We start from the raw sequence: 20,357 nt of genomic DNA, 5'->3' as shown, positions 1-20,357 counted from the left end.
ATGATTAATCGGGAATTCGATGGTGAGAGCTCCATGGCCGAGCCCAGGACACCCCAAACAGACCCCAGTGAGACCCCAGGCAGGAGAGGAGCGAGGGGTCCTGGCTGTCCCTGCTGCGGAGGGACAGGGGAAGGGACAGGTCAGGCTGATAACAGTAAATCCCAGATAAGAGAGCAGCCATCTCCGTGCAGGCGGGCACGGAGGGCGGGGAGAGGTGATAAGAGCACCTGGAGCAGGACAAAGGCCTCGGCCAACAGCCCCCAATAAACCCGGACAGCTCCCAGGGACGCTGGGAGGGGCCATCCAGGTCCTGCGGGCAGCCCTGACCTTCCCGGGAGCACCGGACCCCACCCCGTGGGCAGGCAGGAGGGCTGAGGGGTCTGGGGGGTCCCGGTCTGCACCCTGGGTTTGGAGTAAAACTCCCCCTTTCCCCCTGCCCTGGGGTCCCTGCAGAGAGCAGACACAGCAGTGGAGCAAATATATATTATATTTATAGAGAATCTGGTTTAATTCCTCGGAGAAGCCCTTTGCAGTCAGTGCACAAGCGGTGCCAGCCCCCTCTCCAGTACCCAAGTGCTCAAGCGACCCCCGCCCCCCTCCCCCCAGTGTCCCCCCCAGTGTCCCCCGGGCTGAGAACCCCCCCAGCTCACCACACACACCCACAAAGGGGTGAAGATGGGCGGCTACATCGCATCCTCTCCCCGAATCCCATCCATCCCCAGCTGGGAGTGCCCTCAGCCCCCCAGCCCAGCCCTACCGCAGTGGGGTGGGACAGCCCCGGGGGGTGCTGGCGGTGACCCCATCACACGGTGCCGGGGCTCAGGAGCGGGGCACGGGTCCCCCCGGGGGTCCCTGGTAGCGCAGGCGGGCGTGTTTCTCGCAGAACAGCTCGTCCCCCACCCAGAAGTGGCCTCGCATCTTCAGGCTGAGGCCGCAGTCGGCGCAGGTGTAGCAGGACGGGTGCCGGTAGCGGCCGTCCTGGATCCTCACCGCCTGTGTCCTGGAGGTGTGGGGACAGGGGGTCAGCCGAGACACTCCGCGTGTCCCCAGGGTCCCCTCCCACCCAGGGCCAGCCCCATCTTGGCGCTGGAGCGATGGCAGGGATGGATCCTGCCCCGGGACCACCCTGCTCCCACTCCCACCCCAGGACCGCCCCCATTTTCATGCTTAGGGATCAATGGCAAGGACGGATCCTGCCCTGGGACCCCCAGCCCCACCCCACACTCAGCCCCATTTTAACCCCGCCGGGAGTGACATCAGGGGTCGATCCTGCCCCACCCGCAGCCAGGATCAGCCGCGTTGTTATCCCTGCCGGGAGCGATGTCAGGGACCGATCCTGCCCCGGGACGCCCCCACCCCTGGGAGCAGCCCCTTTTTAGCTTTGCCAGGAGGGACGGAGCCAGCCCCGGGACCCGGCCAGGCCCCCAGCCCCACTCACGCGATGCTGCTCCCGCATTTCTCACAGACGTGCAGCTTCTGCACCCCAGCCACGGGTTTGCGGGCAGCGGCCGAGAGCCGGCTGGGGAAGGGGGCCGCGGGACCTCCTGTGGGGACACGAGGCCATCAGGGTCCTGCCACCCCCGTGCCAAACCTCCCTCCGTGCCCCGCTCACCTCCTTCCTCGTCCTCCAGAGCCTCCTGGAGCAGGCGGAAGGTGCTGGATTGCCGCGGGGCTGCCCGCAGCTCCCGGTTCTCCTGCAGCATCTTGTAGACCTCCGAGTCCTCCTCCAAGCGCCTCATGGCCGGCTCCGAGCCCTGGCTGTGGGGCGCAGCCCGAGGGGAGATTTTGGGGGGGGTTCCCAGCACCCGGATTCCAGGATCCACCCGGCTGCACCCCACTACCCGTCCGTCACCTGCTTCCTCCACCCCGGGAGCTGCCCCAGCCTGCCCGGCCCTCCCACGGCCCCACCTGCCTACAGGTGAGTTAACCCTTTCCACGGGCTCCCTCAGCACCCACGGGTGACAAACAGGGGTGGGGACATGGGGCTGGGGGCTCCCCTGCCACGGTGCCCCCCCCAACAGCCTCCAGCCCGCTCCGAACCTGTGGCAGGTGTTGGGAGAGGGTGAGGAGAGGCGCCTCCCCCTGAGGCTTTCCCAGAGGTTTTGGGGGGCTCCGAGCTCCGCTGAGGGTGGGCAGGGGGGTGGAGGCAGGACGGGTCCCTGGGAGCTGTTCTGGCGGCTCAGGCGTCCTCGCTCCTGGCAGGGGGAGAAGCGCTGGATGTCCTTGGGGCGCCGGGATGGGCTGGGACGCTGCAGCAGCCCCCCAAAATGGCCTGAGGGTGCCCACAGAGCCTCCCTCTCCCCTCAGGCACCCCAAGGACACCCGGAGTAGCCCCAGGGGCTTTCCCCTAGCCCAGGTCTCCAGAGGGATGCAGAGACGCTCCGTGGGGCAGCCACTTCTCCTTCTCACCCAGGCTGGGGTCAGTGGGACCCCCCAGAGGGGCCAGGGCAGCACCCCCACCCCATAACCCAGCTCCTGCGCCCATCCCCTCCCCTCCATCTGCTCCTGCTTAGCGGCCCCGGCAAGGCCGGGAAGCGGAACCCCGGATAAGTGGAAGCCGATGTTCCCGGGAGCAGCTGCCACGCAGATGGGAATGAATCCCAGCGGGACCCCGGGTTGGGCACAGGGACCCCCCGCCATGGAGAGGGAGAGGGGCAGCGCTGAGGCTCTGTGAGGTCACGAGGGATGAGCTAAAATTAGGCACGGGAGGAGCCGGGCCTTGGCCTCATCCCTGCCGGCATCCAGCGCCAGCCTGCCCTGGGATGTGCGGAGGAGTGGGATGGATCCAAGGGCAGCCATCCCCTCACCACCCCCTTGAGCACAGGGGCTTGGGCGGGGGGCTTCGGGCACGGCATCCTCACGTCCCCAACCCTGTGCCGGGGGTGTCCGAGCTGGGAAGGACCCTCCGGGGCAGGGATGGACCCTCCGGGGCAGGGATGGACCCTCCTGGAGCAGGAGGGACCCTTGGGAGCCGGCACCAAAGCAAAGGAGCTGGGGAGGAAGGAGGGAGCGGGCGGCCAAGGGGCGGCCGGGGCTGCGGCCAAAGGCAGCTGGGAAGGGCCGAGCTCGGGGCCGCGGCGCTTCCCAATTTGGGCTTGAAAAACAAGAAAAAGAGAAAGCAGGGAGGGAGGAAAGGAGGGAGACGCCAAGCCCGGAGCCAGCGGCTGCCCGCAGGAAGGGATGGGGTGGCCGCGGGCATCCTGGGACTGAGCTCGGGGGTGGAGGAGGCATCCAGCCCCCGGGCATCTCGATCCCACTCCCGGCTCATCCCGATCCCTCTCCCGGGGTATCCCACCGCGGCAGTGCCCGGCCAACACCCCAGTGCCCCGGGCTGGCGGGAGCCTCCCCAAACTGGTTTGGCCTCCCCAGGCTGGCGCCGCTGCCAAGAGGAGCAAAACATCCCTGGGCAGGTGCGGCGGTGCCCGCGGGGCCGGGGGTGCTGCCAGCGCGGCGGGGAGGGGACACCCGAGGCACCCACCGCAGACGGGGACCCTGAGGGACAGCAGGGCCGTGACGCTGCCGGGGGGGTGCAGAGGGAGTGGTTTGGGGACTCAAAGTGCGGTAGTTTTGGGGCTCAGAGGAGGGTGGTTTGGGGACTTAAAATGAGGTGGTTTGGGGGCTCAAAGGGGGAAGGTTTAGCATTTCAAAGGGGGATGGTTTGGTGGTGCAAAGCGGGGTGGTTTGGGGCTTAAAACAGGGATGGTTTGTGGGTTCAAAAGGTTTTGGTGCACAGATGTTCCCCCAGCATCTCTGCCTGGCCTCCTGCAGCCCCCCAGCTCCCTGCTCACCTGGCGGAGGCTGGGACAGCTGAACTCCTGCTCCAAGCGTTGTGAGCTGGGGGAGAGGACAGAGATTCAGGGGGGTCCCTGGCCCTCCCCAGACCCTTCCCCACGCCCCAGCCCCACACACAGCCCGGTGCAGCCTTACCTGGCACTGCCCGGTGGGTGGGTGAGGGATGCCAGGCTGGGATCGAGGGTTCTCAGGGTACCTTGGCTCTCACTCTGCATCTGCAGCATGTCCTGGGGAGGGGAGGATGACACCACCAGCTGCCGCCAGCCCTGGGTGGGGGGCCGGGGTGCGCGGGGGCTGCCCAGGGCTCACCTGGAAGCGTGTGGCCAACCTCTCAGGGGAGGTGTCCCCGTTGGTGTGGCTGGGAGATGGCACCGGGGACCTGGGGGCCAAGGGAGAGCAGCAGGGTTTGGAATCAGCCCCAGGAGCACAAAAACCCTGTGCACGGCACCGTGTGACCCTCCCCGGCGGTGAGGCAGCAGCTGGGTCCCCAACCGGGACCTGTCGGCCAGGTAACGGCAGCCAGCGCTGCCCGGCCTCGTTAGCACCCGGCTCCTTAATTAGAGAGCCGGGATGGGCTCCCGCGGGGATGGCATCGCCCCAAGGGCCGCTGAGGGGGAACAAGTGACTCACACGTGGCTGGGGACCCCAGCACCGCTGGCACCCAGGGGAGGTGTTCGGGCTGCCCCCAGCACCCACCTCTCCACCTCCAGCCGGAGCTGCCCGGGGCTCTGCTTGATCTTGTTCTGTGCCTCCACGTTGAGCATCTCGGCCGTGCTCTCCCCATTGATGGTGACAATGACATCCCCAGGCCGGAGGTCACCCATGGCCGCCTTCCCGTGCTCCGTCACCTCCAGGAGAAGAGGACATGGGACCAGTGACCCCCCCGTGCAGCGCAGCACCCCCCGAACCCTGCCCTGCTGGGGTGCTCCCACCCACTGGGATCTCCAGGGCTCTGACAGAACAGTGCCAGACCCTCTGCCAGGAGAGGACCACGGCCTTGGAAACAACACCCGGAAATTTGGCACAGCCCAGCCCAGCCCGGGGGCCACAGGAGTCCCCCGTCCCCCCCCCCCCCACGTCGCTGTCGCCCGCCGTGGGCCGTTCCCACGGAGCAGGATCCCTCAAGGACAGCAAACAGGATCCGCTCACCGGAGCAGCCCGGCCTGCCCGGCCGGGGGACACGTGGGGGGCTCCTACCTTGGAGACGGTGATGGGCTTCCCGAAATCTCTTCCCCCGGAGATGCGGAAGCCCCAGGGGGCCGGGCCGGGCAGTGTCACAGTCACCGGCATGGCAGCGGCGGCTCTGGAGGGCAGGAGCGAGGTGTCAGCGATCCCGGGCGCCGAGGGGTCGGGGCAGAGGGGACCCACAGACCACCCAAGGAGGGCCTCCCTGTCCCCGCTGCACCCTGAGGGTCCCCAGCGGCGGCAGCGCTTTCCTTCCGGGGAGGGGACCCAGGTCCTCGCAGGGTGTCAGCAGCCACCGCCGCTTCCTCTTGTCCCCCAAGGCTGGCGGGTTCCTCCCCCGGGGACAGGGGGTCCCAGGCACCCGGCGGTGCAGCTGACACAGCCAAGGTCGTTCCCAGGAGCTGGAGCAAGGCAGGAAATCTGTGACGCCTTGGCAGCAAGGCCAGCGCTGTGGCCTGGCAGAGCCAGTGGGGTTTGGAGGGGAGGATGTGGCAGCGCGGGACGGGTCCTGCTGCTCACCACAGCAGGCTCCGACACCCAGCAGGGACCAGCAGCGCCAGCCCTTCATCCCACGGCAAATCCACGCCGGTAAAGGACGCTGAGGATCCCCCGGGGGTGGCACAGGGTCCCCTTGGCACCCCGGTGAGCGGCGCAGCGCTTGGCTCCGATGGGATGAGTGGGAATGGGCAGCCGCATCCCCTAAATCCACACCAGATCCCATCCCATCCGTCCCGGCACAGCCTGGGAAAGCTGGGCAGCCCATCTGGAACCGGGCACCCGGGCCGGCACCGGGCACCCCATCCGCAGCCGCCGGGAATGTTAAAAATCCCAAGAGCACAAAGAGGGGCTTGAGAGGCTGCCCGGAAGAATTTCCTGGGCTGGGCTTCCAGCGCCGGGAGGAAACCCCAAACCCCCTCCCCATGCCCAGCCCCGCTCAGCATCCCTGGGTAGCGAGGTTTTCCAGCCCGGGGACCCCCACACCCAGCTGGGCACCGACCCCAGACCCCCCAAGAGCCCTGCACCTCTTCTCCGGATCCCGCACCCCTTCTTCAGACACTGCACCCCACCTCTCCTTTCTCCATCTCCTGCACCCCTCCTCCATCCCTGCACTCCTTCTTCAATCCCCGCACCTCCCCTTGGTGTCCCGCACCCATCCCTGTCCCCAGCTCTGTCCGTGCTCCCCTTCTCCATCCTCGGCCCCCCACACCCCACCTGTGTCCCTGCTCCCCCCGGCTCTGTCCCGGCCGCACAGCGATGTCTTTGTGCCCGCGGGGACTGGCGCTGCCGCCTGGCACCCTCGGGGCGAGCGGCGGGGACGGGCGATGCCAGGAGGCGCGGGGACGCGGGGACACGGGCACTTGGCACTCGCGGGGACTTGGGGACCTGCCCGCACATCCCTCTCTCCCACCCCGGACAGCGGGACCCCCGACGGACGGACGGACGGACGGACACCCCCCACAGCCGCAGCTCCCCGCACCCCCGCGCACTCACCGGGGCGGCCGAGCCGGGCGGCCCCGCGGGGCTGCGGAGCCGAGCGCGGCCCCGGGACGGCACCGCCTCCTCGGGAGGAGCCGGGCCGGGCCGGGCTGCGGGCACGGCCCCCCCCGACGGGGCGCACGGCGGTGGCTGGGCCCGCCCCGGCACCGAGCGGGACCGCCCGTGGGCGTGGGGGGATCCCCGCGGCCCCACGCAGCTTCCTCCCCCCGCTCCCCGCCCCACGGCTCCCGGTGGGACGGGTCCCAGCACCGGCTCCTCCCCAGTCCCGGCGCTCTCAGAGTCGGGCTGAGCTGAGCTTTAATGATGGAAAAGAAGCGAAGGCGACTCCCGGACACGGACCCACAGCCCGGGTCACGGCCGTCATGGTCAGGCCCGGCACCGGCCAGACCCTCGGGACGACCCCCGGGGCGGTGGCACCGGGCAGCGGTGAGGAGGGGGCGGGTTAAGGCACTGGGGAGGGGGAGACACCCCGGGCCGGGGGGGTTTGTCCCTGTTAGAGGCAGCCCCATAGGGGCGGGAGGGAGCTGGAGGCACTTCATCCCCGTGGGGGGACACGGCGGAGACACCGGGTGGCCGAGGTGGGACAAGGGGGAGCCCCCATCCCCACTCCTCCCCCCGGGGGTCCCCATCGCCGCGGGTCACACCGGCGCCACGTAATTCCCGGGGAAAGTGCCGAATTTCTGCGTCCTCCTGGACACTCCTGTGGGGATAAAGGCGCGGTGAAGGGTGAGGGTGGCACCTTGTCCTCATCCCTGTCCCCAAGCCGCTGGCCACGTACCCACGAACCAGCCGTCGTCGCACTGCTGCATGACATCCACCCGGTCCCCTTCCAGCAGCTCCAGCTCGTCGGCGTTTTGGGGCCGGTACTGGTAGAGCGCCCGATACCTGCGAGACAAAGCGTGGGCAGAGCCCAACCCCCGCCGTGCCCCTCGTGGGGTCACCGCGCCCTGGGGACACCCCCGGCCCTGCTTACGGAGTCCACCGGATTTCGGAGCCGTTGTAGGACGGGGCGGGCTCGGGGCGGGCGCTGGTTTGTGCCCCAGGGGTCTCGCGCTGTGGGGGGACAGGGTGGGTTCAGGGCAGCGCCCACAGCCCCAGCGCTGCCGGGACACGCTGCCAGGGCGGGGGGCACTCACCTGCTCTGGGGTCCAGGCGGGACGCCGGAGCTCCTGGGGGTGGGCGGCCACGGGATGTGGGGGGCTGGCAGAGGCCACCAAGGGGCTGGGGGTGCCAGCGTGGGGCAGCTTTGGGGAGGGGGGGACGGCGGCGCCGAGGTGGCGAGGAGAGGACGGGCTCCCTCCCGTCACCCCGGGACCCCGCTTCGCTTCCCGGGGGGAGCCGGGGGGAGCCTGGGGGATCCGGGCACCGGGCGAGCGCTGCAGGGACGGGGATCCGGCCGCGGGCCGGGGGCTGGCGGGGGCGGGAGAGGAGGGGATGTCCTCGGCGGAGGCTTTGACCCGCGGCTCCTTCAGCACCTGCACGTAGGTGGCGGGGAAGATGCCCTGGCGGCTGGTGCCCGAAATCCTCCCTTCGTACCAGTTCTCGTTCACCCGCCGCACCAGGCAGATGCGCTCGCCCTGCCGTGGGAGTAGAGGGCGGGTCAGCACCGAATGGCTCGGAATGGCCCGGAATGGCCCGGAATGGCCCAGCACAGAGCTGCAGTACCTTGCGAAAGGAGAGCTCCACGTGCAGATCCCCTCGGAAGTTGTAGAGCGCCAGCGCCTCCCCGTATTCCAGAACCTGGAGTGTGGGAGCCTTGATGGGCTTGGGCACCTCCGTAGGGGGCAGGATCTGGGTGGGACACGCGGGTGAGGGGCAGCGCCAGGAACCCCCGGCCCCGCTGTCCCCTCACGCCCCGGGCTCACCTCCACGTAGTTGGAGGGGAAGATGCCCACGCGGCCGTGGTGCTCCCCCTCCAGCCAGTTCCTGTCCACCTCCTTATGGATGTAGACGATGTCCCCCTTCTGAAGCGTCAGCTCCCTGCAAGGGACACCGTCACAGCTGCCTGGGGCCACAGAGTCGTCCCCAGCCCACGTGCAGGGGCTCCCCCAGTCCCCATCCCTCGCCCGAGGGGCACGGCGGGACCCTAGGAGTGACCCCGGTGCTCACTTGGGAGACTCAGCTTGGAAGTTGAACTTGAGGCGAGCAGCTTTCATCTGGGGAGGGAGAGAGAGGTTACAGGGGATCTCCCCATCCCAGCCATCCCAAATCCCACTTGGGATGGGGCCATCCCAGCCTCACCTTCTTCTCCTCCCTCTTGACGGTGTCCACAGGGTCCCCCAGGTCCGACAAGCTGGGGAGTGTCCCTGGCCTGAGGGTGTCTGTAAAGAGCGGGGTGTCACCAGCCGGGGTGCTTGGGGTGCCCCATGGCAGGAGTTGGGGGGCTCAGGGGCGTTAAAGGGGGGGGCTCACCTCTGCTGGGGGCTGCAAGGCTCCGGTCGCTGGCCAGCCCCAGCCCACCCCGCTCCATGCTGGGGGTGACAGGGGGGCTCCACAGCCGGTGGGGTGACAGGGGGCTCCTGTGGGATGACAGTGGCTCAGAGCAGTGCTGAGCCTCACGTCCAGCCCTGCTGCCATGAACCCTCCCTGCTCTGATCCTGCTGAGGGGGGGGCAGGACTCAGGAGTTCGGGATCCTGTGAATTTCGTGGACCAGAACCCCTGGGTCTCATCAGGGACCCTCAGGACTCCTGTACCCCATGGAGCAAGACCCCTGGACCCTTTCGTTCCACAGGAATTCAGTGTCCTCCAGGACCAGGATCCCTGGATTCCACGAACCAGGATATTGGGGTCTCCCAGAACCAGGACCCTCGGGTCTGTTCTCTTCACCCCCCAGGGTCTCATCCCAGAGGCAGCCAAGCGGGGCAGGTCCAAAGTTTTCCGGCAGCGCCGGCAGCACGGCCCCGCTGCCGCCGAGCAGGAAGCATGGAGCAGGCAAGCCCTGGGGAGGGCGGGCTGGATAATGAATAACCCCGCTCCGGGGGGCACTTAAAGAGCCCAAATGGGCCCCCCAAGCGGGAGGAAAGGTTGGGGATGGGGGGAGCCACCCCCCCTCTGCGCCCCTGGGGGTTACGGTGGGTCCTCCAAGGAGCGGCGCTTGTTTGTTTGTTTTCCTCCCGCTGCCGGGACGCAGAGGGGTCTGCGGGGTCACCCCGGGGTGCCCACCCCATCTTGGGGTTCCCACCCCATCCCGGGGGTGCTCCGGCAGCCTCCGGCACAGCTGTCCCCTCCCCGCGCCCGTGGGGACATGGGGACACAGCGGTGGGAATCCAAGCGCAGTCACCTCCCCTGGGACGGAGCCAAAGCCCGGGACACGGCGTCCCTGCTCCAGGGACGGGGGAAAGGGTCAGTCCCGCTGCGGCCCCGTCCCACCCAGCGGGCAGCCGGCCCGGCGCCGGGTCCCGCCCGTGCCGGGGTGTGGGGGGACTAGGGGGCAGCTCTGCGGGGCCGTGGGGATCCCCCGGGGGATGCCTGGGGACTCCCACCCCGCCGGACGCTGCAGGGACAACCCACCCGCCACTCCCAGAGCGGAGTCCTCGCCTCGAGTGGGCTCTGGGCAGGGGGATTTGGGGGTGCAGGGGGTGGGAGCAGCCGCCAAACTCACCGAGCAGCCGGGGAGGCCGGAGCAGGGGAGCGAGCGGTGGGAGCAGCCGCCGGGCTCTGCCGGGAGGAGCGGGAGGGGGTGGGAGAGAAAAATTAATCATCCAGGAGGCCGAGTCTCGGCGGGAAGCGAAGGAGTCCAGCTCGGCTGCGCCAATAAACCGCCGGACGGACGGACGGATGGACGGGCTGGGTCCTAGAGCCCCACAGCCGCGGCTCCAGGCCGCTGAGCAGCAGTGCGTGGGTCCAGATGTGCGTGGACCCAGACAGGAAGGCACCGCGTTGTGCACGCATCCAGATGTGCACGCAGCTAGCTGTGTATTCGCCCAGCTGTGCAGGCATCCAGATGTGCAGGGATCCTGCCACGCACACATCCAGCCGTGCACACATCCAGCTGTGCATGCATCCAGCTGTGCATGCATCCAGTTGTGCACACATCCAGCCCTGCATGCACCCATCCAAGCATTTGTCCAGATGTGCACGCATCCAACCACACGTGCATCCAGCTGTGCATGTCCAAGCCCTGCACAAAGGCTGTGCCCACAGCTGGATGTACCCACAGCTGGATGTGCCCACATCTGGATGCTCTGCAGGGACCGAGGGGGCAGCAGGAGGTACCCGGGGTACCTGGCGGGGAGTCTGGCGCGTCTCCATGTCCCTCATGTCCTTGTCCAGCTCCTCGCTGAGCTGCTCCAGCTCCTGCTCCAGCAGCACCTGCACGGGCAGGACAGGGCTGTGGCGGGCCAGGCTGGCACTGCCCGCGGGCACCGGGACCCCGCTGCCACGCCCTGCCCCCCGCTCGCCACCGGCCCCTCACCTCGATGGACTGAGCCCGCTTCGGCCGCGCTGCTGCCGGGCTCTGCAAAGGCCAGGGGGCTGCTCAGGGGTGTGCCCACCGCGGTGCCCACCGCCCTCCCCGTGTGCCAGCCTGCCTACCTGCTCCCGCCGAGAGAACTTCCCTGGTTCATAGTCAAAAATGCTGCCGGGCTCGGCGGTGGCGCCGGTGGCACCCCAGCGGGTCCTGTGGAGGGCGGGAGGGGTTCAGCCCCCACAGCCCCCACCCCGCGGGCACCCAGGTCCCTGGGCCAAGCTCACCAATCCATCCCGTTGGGCATTCCGGGGGGCTCAGCTGGGGCCGACCCCCTCCTCCGCGGTTTGGGGGGCGATGGAGGCGCCGTGGTGGGGCAGGAATGGGTGTCCCAGTCGGGCTCTGAGGATGGAGGAGGTGAGCGGGTGCCGAGCTGTGCCCGCTCTGTGCCGCAGCTGCACACCCGGGCTCACCTGGCAGCTTGCGATGGATCTGCCGGAACATGCTGCGGTACCAGTCCCGGGGGCTATCGACACTCTGGGGGGGACACATTGGGGTGGTGAGGGGGTGACAGAGGGGTGACACCCCCGCCCTGCGCCCCCACTCACCGAGCGCGAGGCGAGGGGCATCCCCGTCTCGTCCACGGGCCCGATGCCATCGTACTTCACCCAACGCCTCTCCCGCCGCTTGCTGTCCTTGGTCCAGGTTGCCGACCAGCCTGGTGGCCGTGGGCAGGTGGGGGCGGCCCGGGGACTGGGTGTGGGGTGGGCGGGCACCGGGGTGCCGGGGGCTTTTGCCTCCTTGGCCGGCCAGGTCTGGTACCACTCATTCACTGGAGTCAAGGTGAGCATTGCTCAGGTGAGCGTCGCTCGGGGGAACCCCCAGAGGTGTCCCCAGGGTGCTCAGGGCCCTACCTGGGCTCTTGGGAGCTCCCTGGCTGTTCTCGGCCGTGCCGCGGCTCCCCGGCTCGTGGAAGTGGAAGTTGAGGGTGTTGGAGCCGCCGTGGCGGATGACGGGCACCTGTGGCACGGGGAGGGGCTGGCACGGGGGCAGCGCAGCTTGGGGGGCAAAGGATTGGAGGGGTGCAGCTCCCCCCGACTGCCCCAGCATGTGCCAGCCCCCAGCCCCACTCACCCGTGTCACTGGGGGCTGAGGGGGCACCTGCACAGGTGCCTGGAGCCGGGGAACGTCCTCCACACCCAGAGCCGGGCTGGTGTCGGGGGGCAGCAGCCGGCCCGCCATGGCCGGGGGGTGGGGGGGACCCCCGGGGCTGTCCTGTGGGAAGAGCAGGGGGGGCCGTGTCCATGTTTTCTGGGCATTCCCGGGCTTTGCCAGAGATGGGGGCTCGGAGAACCCCCAGCCCCACCGCTGGGAGCATCCCGTTATTCGGAAACTCGGGGGACACCGTGTGTGGGGTGACAACGATCACGGCGGGGTGGCGACCACGGTGGCAGCGCCCCCAGCTCAGGGGACCTCGCGGTGCCAGGGGAAGCGGCTGTTCCAGCTCAGAACGGGTCCCCACCGCCTTCTCCGTGCGGATCCAGACCGCCCGCCCCTCGCCCAGCCCTGGCCCTGCACGGGTGGGTCCGGCCGGGCTCTGCGGGCAGAACACGCCCGGAGCGGCTCGGGGCGATGGCTGCGCCGCGTTCCCATGGGCCCGGCATCCCGGCGCGGTGCCCTCCGGCCCGGGCACGTGGCGGCAGCAGCGTCGCTCGCCCGGGAGCGCTGCCAGTGCCGGGAACACGACAGGGCAGAAATATTTCCCCGCCCTGCAGCGCAAACAGGGAGGGAGAGGGGACGGGAGGACGGAGGGACGGGGAGCCGGGAGGCCGAGCCCGGCACCGCCCGCCCGGACGGCGATGCTGTGACTCACCGCGAACCGGCCGGGGGGCAGCGGGGGGGGACGGGACCCCCGGAGCCGTTCCCGACACCGGGATAACTCCGGAGGCGAGAGCAGCACCGGGGCCTTTGGGGGACACCTGTGCCCTGACTCGTCCCTCACGTCTCCGTCCCCACCGGCGCTCGCAGGTGCCCGCCAGGGCCAGACCCCTTCTCAAAAGGGGCATCCTGAGGGGTTGCCGAGGGGTGCCAGCCCGGCACGGTGCCCTCTGTGTGGGGGGGACCCCAAAATTGGGCTGGCGACCCCTCGGCTCTCTGTTCCCCACAGTGCTGGAGGCTCCGCAGCCCCAAGGCTGTAATTAATGTTAATCACCCCCGTGGGGAAGCGGAGGACCAGGGAAGAATGTGCCGCGGGGCACAGAAAGTGGGGTCCAGGCTCCCATTCCCCCAGGGCACCCCAAAAACCTCCACTCCGTTCCCAGCGCAGCGCCCACACGGGGCTCGGCCCCATCCTTCTAATTTGGAGTGTCCTCCAAAAGCTGTCCCCGGGGGTCTGCTGGGGGCACCCTCTCCTCGCCGACCCCCCCTGCCAGCTCTTACCTCCTGGGCGGTGCCGACGGGGACCCCCGGGGAGCAGCGGGGTTTTAGGGAGCCCCGGGGCGAGCGGGACGGCGCCGCGAGCGGCAGGGAAGAAAGTTCCACGGCACGAACTTTGCCGGCAGGAGGAGCGGGGAGGGCCTCAGAGCATCGTGGGGGGCTGGCGGGGAGAGGCCCCCGAGAGCATCCCCCGGGAGAGTCGGGAGGCACCGTCCTCCCCGGAGCTGGGTCCCCGTGTGCCCCGGCCCCCCCCGGGGTGCGCTGCCCCCCCAGCGCTCCCCGCTCTGGAGCGGGGCCGGCCCATTCAGAGTTTCCAGTGACATTTCCAGGGATGGGATCCAGGGAATGGAGCCAAGAGGCTGAACTCATCCCACGCCCCGCGCACGCGTTCCCGAGCACCCGGCCCCCGCTTACGAAACGGGGCGAGCCCCGCGCCGCCGGCCCCCGGCGCGATGGAGACGGGAACGCGGGGAGGATTTTCGGGAAAGGATGGAGAGGGAAGTGGTGGGTGGAGGTCGGGACTGAGGCGGGGAGTGGGGTCTGTGCTCCTGTGGACCTCCGAGCGCCGGGATGGGGGCACGGTGAGAGCAGAGCCCCCGTCCCCGGCCAAGGGTGCCGCTCCATTGCCTCCGTTTCCTCCATGCCCTGCGTCCCTCCATCCACTCCATCCCTTCAACCTCTCCATCCCCCAGGGATTTGGGCACCGGGGACCCCAATGGGACCCGCGAGCCCTGCCTGTGTCCCACCTCGCCCCCTCCAGCGTCACCGGTTCCCCGTCCGACGGAGAAAGGGATTTAAGGGGGATTTTTGGAAGAGGATGAGGAGGCTGAGAGGTGAGGACCGAAGTGGGAATGGGGTCTGTGCTCCTGTGCCCATCCAAGCCCCGGTGTGGGGCAGAGCAGAGCCCCAACCCCACTGCAGCGCTCCATCCCCTTCACCCGCCCATCCCTAGGGAATCCGGGCATGGAACTCTCTGCTCTGGGGGTGCCCCGTGTCCCCCCTCGCCCCCTCGGGCAGCGCCCGCACCCAGCACTCACCCGCCGGCCACTTCCTGCTCCCCTAAACTGCTGACACCCCCAAAACGGGGCTGCTCCAGCCCTTCCTCATCCCGTGAGCTCCCACGTGAGCCTCGGGAGGATGGGGTGGCTTCGCTGCCACCCCTCAGTCCCCACCAAGCCACCGCCCCCTGCTGCTGCTGGCGACCAGGGGACGGTGACAAGAGCCCAGTCTGGCTGCGATGCTGCGCCCGGGGGACAGCGGGGACACAGGGGACAGGCTCGGGTGTCCTCCCCCTGCCACGGCCCTGGGGAACGCGATTCCCCGTTCCCCAGTGCCGTGGGGATGAAGCAGCTCCTCGGTGCCAGCTGGGGACACCGTGGCGAGGACACAGGCTGGGGACAGGGACTGATCCTGCCGGGAAATCCCGGTGACAATGGCAGGGATGACAGCAGGGCCGGGGAGGGTAAAACCCAGCGAGGGGACCCCCGACCCCACCCCTGCTGCCGAGGGGTGACCATCCCCCTCCAGGGCCCCTCCAGATCCACTCCAGCCCACCAAGCGACACCTCGCGCGGTCACAGCACCCGCTGGCGACGCAAGGAGCAGCCCCCTTCCTCACAGCCCTTCTCGGGGTGCCAACACCCCCTGCCCAAACCCCCGCTCACCTCCTGGTGCCCACGCACCGTCCCCGTGCCCGGCCAGGAGCCTCCAGCGCCGGCCCTGCCTCGGTCCCTCCCTCCCCGCGGCTCCCAGCACCAGCCTCCGCTCACAGATAAATATTTAACGCGCAGCCCGGGCCGGGATTAACAAAGGGCGAGTGTTTCCTGTTTGCTCAGCGCGGCGATGCCAGCCGGGGACGGGCGGCCGGCCCCGGGGATGCTCCCGGGGATGCTCCCATGGGCAGGGATGCTCCGGGAGCCCCCCGGTGCCGAGCGCGGGGTCCGGGAGCGCTGCTGGGGGCTGGGGGCTCCTCAGTTTTGATGGGAACACCCAGGAAAAGGGTGGGAGAGCCGGAGCGTCCTGGCCCGGGCGCGCCCTGGATGCATCCGGAGGCTCGGCTGGAGTGGGAATGCTGTCGGGAGGAGCAGGTGGGAAACAGGGAGCACGTGGCGAGCCGAGCTCGAGGCGGGATGCTGAATTCCCAAAGGAAAAGCTGCTGCGATTGGGATAAAGCCCTGGAGTCCTTCAGAGCTCATCCGGAATATTCGGCTGTCACTTGGGAAAAGGGGATGGGAGCCAGGGGTGGAAGGCACAGCTGCTCCCGGGAGTGGAGGGAGCTGGTGATGCAGGAGGGGGATCCCTGGGCAGGGTCCAGCCCAGCGCTGGAGCCGGGACCGTTTGGATCCATCCGGATGGATCCCGACCCCAGAGCTGCTCCCTGAATTCTCTCTGTGGAGGGAACAACCCCAAAAGCGACAAGGAAGGAGCCGGGGTGGAACAAGAGCTGGCACATCCCGTGCTCTCCCTGCTGGCACCGCGTTATTTACCCAGGGAAGGACGAGGAGCAGGAGCCGAGGGCTCTCCAAACCCAGCCCGGAGCCGTCGCTCCGCGTGTGCCGACGTGCCAAGGGTTGGGAGATGCCATCTGGGCACTGCCCCAGCCCTGGAGAGGCTCTAAACCCCCCAAATCCTCCCTTCTGTCAGCACAGGAACCTCCCTCACCCCCCCCCAAAAAAACCACAGCTGAGCCCAGTGACTGTCAATTTTTAACTTTTTTTTTTCTTTTTTTTTCCTCCTTAAAGATGACTCCGATTTACATCGAGACAGTTCTAACAAATTCATTCCTTGTTTCACAAAAAAAAAAAAAGAAATTATATTAAATAATTTCTGCCAATAAATAACATTTTCACCATTTTTTTTCTCCTTTCAACAGAACTAAAAAAAAAAAAAAAAAAAAAAAAAAAGAAGAAGAAGCAAGAAATAAAAATCAAAATTAAAAAAGGAGGCAGTCTCCAGGCAACGGGCGTATGATCCTTCAGCATCGAGAACCCTAAAATCACCATCACTGCACCCCTGGAGGGCTTCAGGTCCTCCCTGGCTGAGGTTTGGTGGGATCTGCATCCCTGCCAGCTCCCCTGGCCAGGTGGGATCTGTGCCAGAGGCAGCCAGAGGGGTTCTCCCAATCCCAAAGAGAAAATTAAGCTTGAACTCAACCCACCACCCGCCCCATTGCCGACTCCCCTCCTTGGACATGCACCTTGCTAGAACATGCAAAAAAAACCCAGGCTGCGGGGAGGTGGGGGCTTTCCCTGGATTTGGGGGCTCCCTCGGGCCGGGGGGGCTCCCCCGGGGCCCGTGGGCTCCCCACAATCCCGGTTGTCCAAGCTCCAGGTGGCAGCTGGGGAGGGGAAGGGACGGGCGGGAGCTCGGAGATGAGGGGTCAGAGACAAGCCCAGCTCCGAGGCGCTGGATTTGGGGGGGAAAAGGAGGAAAAAGGGGAATTTGGGGGCATTTCTGGATTGTTTTTTTGGTTTGCCATGGAGGGGATCGGGGCAGGGAATTCTGCTCCGAGGTTGTCCCCAAAAGAGGGGAGCTCGGGTTGGGGCTGTGGCAGGGGAAGCCCAGCATGGAGAGGGGGCGTTAATTGAGGGGGTAATTAGCACCCAGAGCCCCATTGCTGCTCCTCACCCCCTCGGGAACTGCTTTAAAGGGAAGAGGGGACCTGGCACAGTGACATCCACACATGCTGGTGCCACAGGGACATGGGGGCAACTTCCAGCCCTTGGCCACCATCTCTGGGGCTGGGGCAACTAAATTCCAGCCCATGGCCACGTTCTCCAGGGCTGGGACGCTGGGATGGTGCAGCTCCAGCAGCCCCAGGGACAAGGGAGGATCAAATTCCCACCCTTGGTCACCTTCTCCAGGGCAGGGGCAAACAATATCCAGCCCTTTTCCAGGGGCTGGGAAGCTGCAGTTCCACCAGCCCCAAGGATCAGGGGGTTGAATCTGAGCCCCCAAACCACGAAGCACAAGGTCCAAAAGGATTTCAGGGAGGGGGAATTGGTGATGTCAGAGCAGGAGAAGAGGGTGGGGGGGACAAACTGCCAGCAAAGCAAATCCCCCTCTGCGATGGGCTGGGCCCTGCTGACCCCCCACGCTGGGACCAGGGGGTGCCAGGCTCGGGGTCCCGCGATTCCCATCCCAAATATCCCGACTAAAACCTGGCTGCTTGGGTGAGATCCCAGCCTGGGTCAGCACAACACGCCCGAACATGCACGGGCAGCCCCGGGCACGGTCTGTGCGCTCGGGTACCACACACGGGCTCACCGCGCTCACAGGAGGCCCTGAAAGGACAAAGAAATACTCACAGACAAAAGGCAATTTGGCCCCACTCCTCGGACTGGGGGGAGAGAAGCTCGCTCCAAACATCTCGCACTTTTCGCAAAGCGGTGGGCGTGTAAAAAAACGGGATCAAAGGGAAAAAAAAACACCAAGAAAAGAAAAAATAAAAGAATAAAGAGGGGAAAGTGGAGGCATGTGACTGAAAAGTGTGGAAACCCAGCGGTCTGCTCACAGAATCCTAAACAGCCCCGTGGGATTAGGTGACGTGTGATCCCAAGACAATTTGAAAGCTTCCTGGGAAGTTGTTGTTTCCCTCTGGTGCTGGAATCGCCAGGGAGGACGGCAAGATCCAGGGAAAGCCTTGGCAAAGATCCCCTGGGAGAGGCTCAGCCCTGCCGGCGGAGAGCAGGAGAAGGGGGGAAAGGGAAAGCTGGAGGGGGGGCTGCAGGAGCTGCTGCCTCCAGGACATGGCTCACACGGGAATCTCACCAAACCCTTCCCCAGCACTCCCAGTTTAAGTGAAAGAATGCTGCGAGTGACGGAACACTCAGCTCCCACTCCAAAATCCCTGGTAACACCCAGGGGGTGTCCCCTGGGAACCCCCAGGATCCCTGTCCAGATCACCCTGCCGAAATTCCTGCCAGATCCACTCGGTTCTGCCTTCCAACCTCTCCCTGCCTCCCAGTCGGGGGGGGCTGTGCTGTCACCAGCACTGAGCCACATCTCCCAAAAACCAGCAGTGCCCCACCCAGCTCATCCCAAACTTTATCCCTTAGCAACCCCCTGCTCCAGCTGCTGGGCAAGGCTGAGCTGCCCATGGCTCCTCTGGAATGGCCAAGGGTAGGTGATGCCTCAAGTCACACCCCGCTGGGGGACAGGGAGGTGACACTGGGGGACCACCCTGTCCCCCACACCCCAAACTGCTCTGCAAGGGCCGATTCCAGAGCTGGGAACAGGGAATGTGCTGTGGTGGTGGGTTAATGGGGGAGCTGCAGGCTCCAGGGTAGAAATCACCCCCTTTTCCTTTAAAATTCAGGCGTTGCAGCTTTCCCGAGGATCATCAAACAGCAGAGATAATTCCTCTGCTCTGAATCAGAGGGATTCCCAAGGGAATTCCGCTGCACAAACTGGCTGGTCCAAGAGGAAGAGCCACAACAAGGGGCAACACTTCCCCCACCTTATGCCTGCTTTCCTTTGGGATTCCCCTGGGATAAAGCTGAATTCCTGAAGGAAAAGGTGCTGTGATTGGTGTTAACAACAAGCCTCAGAGTCCTTTGGTGCTACCCCTGGCTGTCACCTTGGAAAAGAGGGATGGATCCCAGCAATCTGCCTTCCAGGGAATTGGTTGCTAAAGCAGCAGCTGCAGGTAGGCAAGAGGTGGAAGAAAACAACAGGAAAAACATGGGAAGAAAACAGGTGTGAAAAGGAAAACCAACCCAACCGTATCCTGAAGGGAAGGACCTGCTTTGGAAAGCTCAGGCTAATTCCAAATTGTGCCACAGCCAATGACCCAAGTTGCCTGGTTTGACTGAATTTTGTTTTTTTAATCAACCCCTCCCCTGGCAGAGGTTTGGCCTCTCGGGGAGGGCAACTGGACAGCACAACATTCCCGGGATGTACTAGCTGTTGGATTGGTATCTAAATAAAATAAAATAAAAAAAAAAAAAAAAAAAAAAAGATGGACATTTTTATATATATATCGAACATAAATAAAAAAAAAAATACAAAATGGTCGCTTTCTTACAGAACGGATGCGGACTGGATTTATGGACGTGCCTCCAGGTGAAGTTGGTTTCTCCCCCTGCCCCCACCCCACCCCGATAATAAATAAATAAAATTCATTAAGTTTTGGATCCTCTGGCGGTGCAGGTTTGGGCGCTCGGAGCGTTACTGGGATTTCTTCCCCGTGCCGTTCTTGTCCGCAGAGTTTGAGGTTACCAAGTTCACGGGGCCGTCCGAGTGCAGCGAATCCTTGCGCGGGGGCATCCGCTCGTTGATGCGGTCCAGCCCCCGCGCCTCCTCGAAGCTGCGGATCTTGTGCTGCGGGGAGAACCCACGGATGGCTGCGGAGGGAAGGGAACAGCGGGAGCAACTGTCAGGAGGAGCCGTGGATCTCCCCCGGAGGAGCCCTCCAGCACACGCCAGACACCAACGGGGACAAGTGGAGGGGACGGAAAGCACCTGTCTGGATTTGGGGAATTCTTGCCAAAGTCTGGGTTTGGGAGCAGCTGGCAGCGAAGTTTAGGGTTTGCTCTGCTCCCTGAGAGGAGGATTAGGAGGTTTGGGTTTTTTTGAGAGAGGTTTAGGGTTTGCTCTGCTCCCTGAGAGGAGGATTAGGAGGTTTGGGTTTTTTTGAGAGAGGTTTAGGGTTTGCTCTGCTCCCTGAGAGGAGGATTAGGAGGTTTGGGTTTTTTTGAGAGAGGTTTAGGGTTTGCTCTGCTCCCTGAGAGGAGAATCAGGAGGTTTGGGTTTTTTTAAGAGAGGTTTAGGATTTGCTCTGCTCCCTAAGAGCTTTTCATGGAACCATGGAATGGTTTGGGTTGGGAGATTAAAATCATCCAGTTCCACCCCCTGTCATGGGCAGGGTTTCACTATCCCAGGTACAAACCCCCAAACTCAGACACTTCCAGGGATCGGCTTTTCTGGGAATTCCATCCCACCACCCTCACAAGGAAGAATTTCCTCCCAATATCCCAAACCTTCCCTTCTTTAACAGAACAGAAGGAACTTGATAAACCAGACAAGTGCTTGCTGTCCCCAG

The 20,357-nt window shown here is 65.7% G+C and overlaps 3 protein-coding genes across 18 annotated transcripts in view; all 3 read right to left on the bottom strand.

Annotated features, from left to right (window-relative positions):
• Window positions 1-469: 469 nt before the first annotated feature.
• On the bottom strand, window positions 470-6,554 carry PDLIM2 (PDZ and LIM domain 2). 3 transcript variants are annotated; one of them, XM_086865201.1, is made up of 11 exons: window positions 5,497-5,676; window positions 5,198-5,378; window positions 4,990-5,095; window positions 4,489-4,640; window positions 4,102-4,171; window positions 3,928-4,019; window positions 3,789-3,834; window positions 2,041-2,195; window positions 1,613-1,758; window positions 1,439-1,544; window positions 470-1,000 (listed from the first exon to the last, which is right to left on the bottom strand). In XM_086865201.1, exons 3-11 carry the CDS (start codon window positions 5,080-5,082, stop codon window positions 820-822), a joined length of 1,041 nt encoding a protein of 346 aa, XP_086721327.1. In that variant the 5' UTR covers window positions 5,083-5,095; window positions 5,198-5,378; window positions 5,497-5,676; the 3' UTR covers window positions 470-819. The 3 variants fall into 3 exon arrangements, with proteins under 3 accessions (XP_086721327.1, XP_086721326.1, XP_086721328.1); XM_086865200.1 differs by lacking the exons at window positions 5,198-5,378; window positions 5,497-5,676 and adding an exon at window positions 6,469-6,554; XM_086865202.1 differs by lacking the exon at window positions 5,198-5,378 and having other exon boundaries at window positions 5,497-5,677.
• A 200-nt stretch (window positions 6,555-6,754) lies between these two features.
• On the bottom strand, window positions 6,755-15,086 carry SORBS3 (sorbin and SH3 domain containing 3). Of its 9 annotated transcripts, none has more exons than XM_086865187.1 (19): window positions 14,980-15,086; window positions 12,015-12,155; window positions 11,795-11,900; window positions 11,489-11,712; window positions 11,354-11,417; window positions 11,168-11,282; window positions 11,009-11,093; window positions 10,890-10,931; window positions 10,700-10,786; window positions 10,077-10,132; window positions 8,887-8,993; window positions 8,716-8,795; window positions 8,584-8,630; window positions 8,340-8,454; window positions 8,140-8,265; window positions 7,611-8,051; window positions 7,448-7,527; window positions 7,253-7,359; window positions 6,755-7,174 (listed from the first exon to the last, which is right to left on the bottom strand). In XM_086865187.1, exons 2-19 carry the CDS (start codon window positions 12,120-12,122, stop codon window positions 7,113-7,115), a joined length of 2,052 nt encoding a protein of 683 aa, XP_086721313.1. In that variant the 5' UTR covers window positions 12,123-12,155; window positions 14,980-15,086; the 3' UTR covers window positions 6,755-7,112. The 9 variants fall into 9 exon arrangements, with proteins under 9 accessions (XP_086721313.1, XP_086721311.1, XP_086721317.1 ...); XM_086865185.1 differs by lacking the exon at window positions 14,980-15,086 and adding an exon at window positions 14,354-14,440; XM_086865191.1 differs by lacking the exon at window positions 14,980-15,086 and adding an exon at window positions 14,354-14,385 and having other exon boundaries at window positions 10,700-10,805.
• Window positions 15,087-16,007: 921 nt separating this feature from the next.
• Window positions 16,008-20,357, bottom strand: part of PPP3CC (protein phosphatase 3 catalytic subunit gamma) — a 38,776-nt gene continuing 34,426 nt past the window's right edge. For all 6 annotated transcript variants that reach the window (XM_086865192.1, XM_086865194.1, XM_086865193.1 and 3 more), the window contains one exon: window positions 16,008-19,659. In XM_086865192.1, the coding sequence (XP_086721318.1) occupies window positions 19,484-19,659 (176 nt within the window). In that variant the 3' untranslated portion in view covers window positions 16,008-19,483. The remainder of the gene's footprint in view (window positions 19,660-20,357) is intronic.

The sequence above is a fragment of the Cyanistes caeruleus genome, chromosome 29 (assembly GCF_971803275.1).
Source record: "Cyanistes caeruleus chromosome 29, bCyaCae1.hap1.1, whole genome shotgun sequence".
Lineage (NCBI taxonomy): Eukaryota > Metazoa > Chordata > Aves > Passeriformes > Paridae > Cyanistes > Cyanistes caeruleus.
The sequence above is the reverse complement of the archived record's forward strand: the minus strand, read 5'-3'. Positions and strand labels throughout refer to the sequence as shown.